At 39.3% G+C, this 6,403-nt stretch overlaps 1 protein-coding gene across 1 annotated transcript in view; it reads left to right on the top strand.

Moving 5' to 3' along the window:
- Positions 1–238: 238 nt before the first annotated feature.
- Positions 239–6,403, top strand: part of LOC121868747 — a 48,439-nt gene continuing 42,274 nt past the window's right edge. Inside the window, exons 1-2 of the mRNA XM_042369624.1 lie at positions 239–387; positions 1,494–2,613. Coding sequence (XP_042225558.1) covers positions 325–387; positions 1,494–2,613 — 1,183 coding nt within the window. The 5' untranslated portion in view covers positions 239–324. The remainder of the gene's footprint in view (positions 388–1,493; positions 2,614–6,403) is intronic.

The raw sequence follows: 6,403 nt of genomic DNA, 5'->3' as shown, positions 1-6,403 counted from the left end.
CCCACCCTGGCTGACCTCACCCACCCTGGCTGACCTCACCCACCCTGACTGACCTCACCTACCCTGACTGACCTCACCCACCCTGGCTGACCTCACCCACCCTGGCTGACCTCACCCACCCACCCTGGCTGACCTCACCCACCCTGGCTGACCTCACCCACCCTGGCTGACCTCACCTACCCTGACTGACCTCACCCACCCTGGCTGACCTCACCCACCCTGGCTGACCTCACCCACCCTGGCTGACCTCACCCACCCTGACTGACCTCACCTACCCTGACTGACCTCACCCACCCTGGCTGACCTCACCCACCCTGGCTCAACATGGACCATCATCACGTCGAGAAACTGAGTGCCTCTCTTGTCCGCGAGTATCTTGCCAGGAAGGTAAATTGATATTAAGGTCATCGTGTAAATTAAGAAGTTAAATATTATATTAAGCTTTACCTTACTATACCAGTCAGCATGACAGGTAGAATTAAAGTTTGAAATGTCAACTTATTAAGTCTACCACATTTAGAACACGTATAATCGAACCCCTATACGGGTCAAATGTGAGAAGGGTTATCCAATGTTCCCCTACCAAACATGGCAGGTTTTCTTTGGGTGTTCTGTTTTCCTCTTGTATTAACACTGAACAATGTAGCTCGTGGCAAAGAACAGATTGACCATCTCAATGGCTTGTAGGCAGCCTACAGTAGGCTGATAAGTGGTGCCTTCATGTATATCAGCGAACTGAAACAAGTGTCATTAAACTGATTTTATTTGGAAGGAACCACTGAGCATTACCAAAAAGTAGAGAAACAAATGTTGACAATAGGAAGATGATGGTGTTGGCTAATGACAACCATTATAATCATTGCCACTGTATCCTCCATCTTTCATCATTATTGTGATTTTAGGTAAATTAATTTACAATCATTTTTACAGGTATTTTATTTGATTATGATAATTACTGGTATCATATATTACAGTGCTTATTTAGGATTGAAGGTAGATCATTCAAAAGGTAGTTTTTTGGGATTCACAAATTTTGCTATAGTATATGTCATTTTTTAAACATATCCCATGTGAATAACAAGGGATACCTGTGTATATGCTAAAGTACAGTATATTAAGCTGTATTATATACTGTACAGTATATATAAATTAGCTTGAGATGTGTTTATTATACAGGTATCCCTTGCTTAACGAATGTTCAAGAAACGAAAATTAACTTGTATGAATATCCTAAATTAACACCTCTTTTTTATTTAATGAAAGCTTACCCAACTTATACAAATCTGGGTGCCAGCAAAAATTCAAATCACTCCCCTGGGAGTCAGGGCCCTGGGGTATCAACCCATGGACCTCCTGTCTCTACTGGGTTACTTGACCTTAATTCTATTTTAATATAGGATATTAGTATCAATTCTCCATTTACCATTATCAGTGACTAAGGCCTATGCATACATCAACCTTTAATTTTAATTTATTTTTATCTATTCATTCAGAGATTGATGAAGACACTGCAGCTGATGGATGAGGAACAAAGTGTATTTACCACGTGTGTTCGCAATCGCCTCAAACTCATGAAGGCGTTGCACATTGGGAAACTCATGAAGCGCAATAAGAAGCTGGATTCTCCTTTGGAATCCATGATTGAAGTCATTGTCCAATTTTTGCTTGGACATGTACGTGCATCCAAACAGGGAACAAAAACACCAGAGAACAATCATATTTTTGAGGGTATGGAAGACCAACTTGTGAGATCCTCTGGTCTTGATGACACTACTGTCACAGGAAATGATGGTGACAATTTACTTGCTGGTAATATAACTAATAGAAATTCTGGTATAACAGTTGATGGTGCTACACATATAGAAAATGAGCAAGAATCATGTGAAGGTGCCAAGGAACAGTGCCAACATATCCGAGAACCCTGTAATGTGAAAGAACAGTTTAGTAAAGATAAAGAGCAAAGTTTGTCATCGGAACTGCAAATTAGAAGTCCAGTTAATGCTGTTGAAAATACAGTACCCGTTAAAGCTGTTGAAAATGCATATAATGAAGAGAATTTTTTTGCTGTTAATGATTATAGTACTAAAGTAAATGATGATCAGACTGGGAATGTTTTACCATTTGTCAATGTTTTTAAAAATGCTGAAAATTTATTTCTATCCCTGCAAGATTCAACTGAATCTTCATTGGAAGAATCAGAGACATATTCAGACTCTGAAATCAGTGTTTCATCTGTTGTTGAGCTTCTGAAGGATAAACCAAGTGGATGTGGGAATAATTCCAATATAACAATGAATATAATAAAAAGAGATAGTTCAGAATTATTAGGAGTGCCAAACTTGTCTCCTAAAAGTTTAGCTGCTGACAGTCACCACGAAAAGGTTGAAGTGATAGTTGCATGGCTCGAGAAAAGTGAGAATAAGAGAACAGATAGAGATGCTTGTAAGACCTTAGAAACATGCGAATATGAAACCTCAGAAGATGAAACTGAGGGAACTGAAAAATGGTTGAAAGAGAGATCTGAAAAACACAAAGGATTTACTAAAATTTTAAGAGAACAGAGGAGTGAAAATGAGAAGGAAGAACCAAATGAGCTGAAATTTTCATCTCAAGGTAAGTTACCTGTACAGTAATACCAATTTATCATCAAAGAATGGAAAGTCATATTATTTTTTGCCTTGTATCATGTGAAATGTCGTGGTGGATTAAAGGGGGAAAAGACATGAAGGTCACAACCCACACCTGACAGTTTCTTGACAAAGTTTGTTTTTCCCAGAGATATTTTCACAAAAACATGATGCTATTCACAGCATCACATGTCACCGTCACATTCAGGGTAAGCAAAAGCATAAAAACTAAGTACTGTACGAAATTAGTTTTCACAACTTTTATGTATTGAGCCTTAGCTTTGAATAAAGAGAATAACTTGTTAGTACTGTAAATATAAAAGGCAAAGTCAGGGGCAGATCCAGGAAAAATAAAATGCTGTGGTGATTATTACCATGAATATGCTCTTTTAATAATTGTGTCTGCAGTACAGTACTTAAACACTATGAGTATGACAGTTCATCCTTGTGCAGCACTGTAGAACCTTGTTACTTCTTGACTTTTATCTTCACCATCAATGTTCTTACCCATTTTGAACTGTCCCAGTTGATTTAAACACCATACTATACTGTACACCTGTTCACAATTGCTATTCTTTGCCCATGTAAGTGTTGTACAGTACCTCAGTAAGAGCAGCTCTTGCCTAGCTGGCTTTTACTACAGGTGGTTGTGATTCACCTCACATGCAGGCAGGACTGGTGAGTTCCCTCTAGGGTTGTACGTCTTATAATGATTTTCTTATGGTATATTACTGGTACAGTATCACAGTAAATCCTCAAATTACTGGTATAGTAGTACAGCTGTACTGTCAGACATAATAATACTGTAATAATAATAATATTTATTGAATGAAATCGTCATACAACTTAACAATTGGTTTGGCACATATATATACAGTACAGTACAGCGGGATGATGTTCCAGGGTAGTGATCATACCCATTAAATCTGCATAGATTATTATTAACATTGAAAATAATAGGTGTTCCCCGAAAAACTCTTTATTATTTCAATCTGACCCTCCAACCTTAAAAAGTGTCCCCACCCCTGCAGTATACACTACACCACTGTACTGTAAAACACCAGGGGGAGGGGTCCAAAGTACCAGTGGGGTATGCTATAACGAACGGATCCTACTACGAATATTCCTATAACGAACGGATTTACCTATAAAATTGAGAATGCTATAACGAACAAAACTCCTACAACGAACATTATTAAAAAATTTTTTTTATTTTTTACTAATTTATTGTTTCTGTATTACAAGTATTAATGGTATTCTTTATTTCAGGGGTTTAGATGCATATTTATGCACTTTTTTACAATTTTTACAATTTTATATTATATTTTTCAGTGTTAAGTGGTTGTATTTGGGGGGCCTGGAACGGATTAATCCTATATCGAACGAATGCTATAACAAACAAGGTTCTAGAACCAATTAGATTCGTTATAGCATACCCCACTGTTGCTGAAAGTTTGGACTAATGTATTCAAAAAAATTAATTATAAATGTACCCTCATGCGCCATAGTTTCGATGCACCCTCTACCGCTACTCCTGGCTCGACGGAAGTCATAGTCAGGGCTGCAAACCAAACGGACCGTTCGTATAGTATAGTGATGGTAAATAAAGTGTTGTGAAGACACTAAAAAACCTGTATCGTGCATATATTCTCTCAAATATTGCATCACGAACTGCTATTTGTACAATACAGCGAAGCTTCGAGCTACCACATTGCAACCCTGAACAATGGGGGGGGGGGAACGTTAGGTATGAATCTAAGGCTACAACTTCCATTGAGTCAGGGGTAGGGGTAGAGGGTGCATCGAAACTATGGCACGTGAGTGTACAGTCAACCCTCGCTTTACGCGGTCCCACTTTATGTGTTTCCACGTTTACGCAGTACCCTGCCGAACGCGGAATGCTCACTTTCCGCGGTGTGTGTATCCTTTTACGCGGAGAGCGGCGCGAGCAGGGTGCGCACAAGGTCGCCCAGTCATCAAAACATTACCGAGTTCTTCACACGCCACCCACCACAGCCGGCCCAAGTCAGTGATAGTGATAATTATAGTGAGGATATGGACTTATATGGACTTTGAGGGGTTTGACAAAGAGGCCCTGCAAGCCTCTGTGGTGGATAGCGATACAATTGATACAAGTGATACAGGTGAGGGCCAATAATTATCTGCCCTCTGCCTCGGAACCAACCCCCTGTCCCCGTGTGCCCAGCCATCTTTTCTACTAATGTAAGTGTTAAAAAACCTAATATTATTGATATTTCTCTTAATTATTAATTGTGTGTGCATACCATCATAAAATTAAGAAGTTATTTTTACTACAACGTAGGTATTGTGTCTGAAAAAGTGGAATTTGGGGGTCGGCCCGGTCTCTATTTCAATTAATCCCATATGTTATGTTGTTCACTTTACGCGTTTCTCACTTTACGCGGGCCGCCGTGGGTTCAGTTGACCGCGTAAAGTGAGGGTTCACTGTACATGAAGCATAATAAACTTGTAAAATCCAAAACAGTACTTTATATTAATGTCACAACCACCCAACTCTGGCCACAAAATTAAGAATACCCAGATGTTTAACGAGTCTTTTGGTAGCAGACTAAAGCTCAGCACCATGAACAACACCAGTTGATTGATCCTGCACTTGCCACATACAAAGAGCTTCTTCCAGTTGTGCAGCCTTCAGTTGTTTCAAAGTAATTCTTGTTGACACCAACTGTACTCCTTACCAGCACTGACATCAAAGTTTAAAGCAAACTTCTTTATCTTGTCTTTGCTTTTCTAATCAGACATTGTTTGAATATGATGAACTCCTCCACAATTATTCCTGCAGCAGCTAGCTACACCTCTTTAAGTTTATTATTTTTAACTTGTTTGCAGTAGTTATGGAAACATGTTTCTTTTTCTTTTCACCCTTTTGAAATATAAAGTACTGTACTACAGTACAGTACCTCAGATCTCTGCAAAGTTATTCCATGGATATATTACACTAACTGATACCAGACTGGACCTAGTCCAGATTACCGTATTTGCCGGCTTATAAGACGCATTTTTTCCCCCAAAAATGTATCACAAATTACCCTACGCCTAATGCGCTGGTATTACGGATGGGAGGCCGAGCGCCGTAGGCGAAGGTGCCGAGCTTGGGAGTCTGGGACGAGCAGTAGTCCACTAAGCACAAAACTTGTGTTGCTAATAATATTACTAATAATAAAATACTGAAAAACAAGCCAAATTACTGTATCACAAATTTACGGTAAATTTGCCGAAGACGTAAATAATGGCTTACATTGGCTTAACGGCAGAGGGAAGCTCACAACATCTCACTCTACCTCCTCCCCAGTATACTTAACCCACACCAGATACATGTCTTACATTATTTAAGGACTGTATTACCTTTAAGAAACATTTGTTTATTATCTAAATGAAAAATGACCCAAGAAAGATTGAAGAAATGTTAACAGAAAGTTCAGCCGCCAGTCAGCCATTTGCAATGAGTCGATGATACCAAAACAATAGCAATGGTGCTACACCCTGGTGGCAGATCGCGGCAACACAAAACATCACGGCCAAAAATACGAGTTTCACATCCCGTCGGTAATTCTCTTGACCAAAATATAAACAAGGTAGAGTTGGGTTATTCCCTTAACAGTGTTTATTTAAATTTCCTACAGAGTTCAAAACCAACGAAGGCATTGCTATAACATACAAGTTTAAGCTTGATGTCGTAGGCTATGCGAAAGAACACGGTACAGTAATAGGGTAGCTGCGCGACATTTTGGTCC

The sequence above is a fragment of the Homarus americanus genome, unplaced genomic scaffold (genome assembly GCF_018991925.1).
Source record: "Homarus americanus isolate GMGI-L3 unplaced genomic scaffold, GMGI_Hamer_2.0 scaffold30535, whole genome shotgun sequence".
Taxonomy (NCBI): domain Eukaryota; kingdom Metazoa; phylum Arthropoda; class Malacostraca; order Decapoda; family Nephropidae; genus Homarus; species Homarus americanus.
The sequence above is the reverse complement of the archived record's forward strand: the minus strand, read 5'-3'. Positions and strand labels throughout refer to the sequence as shown.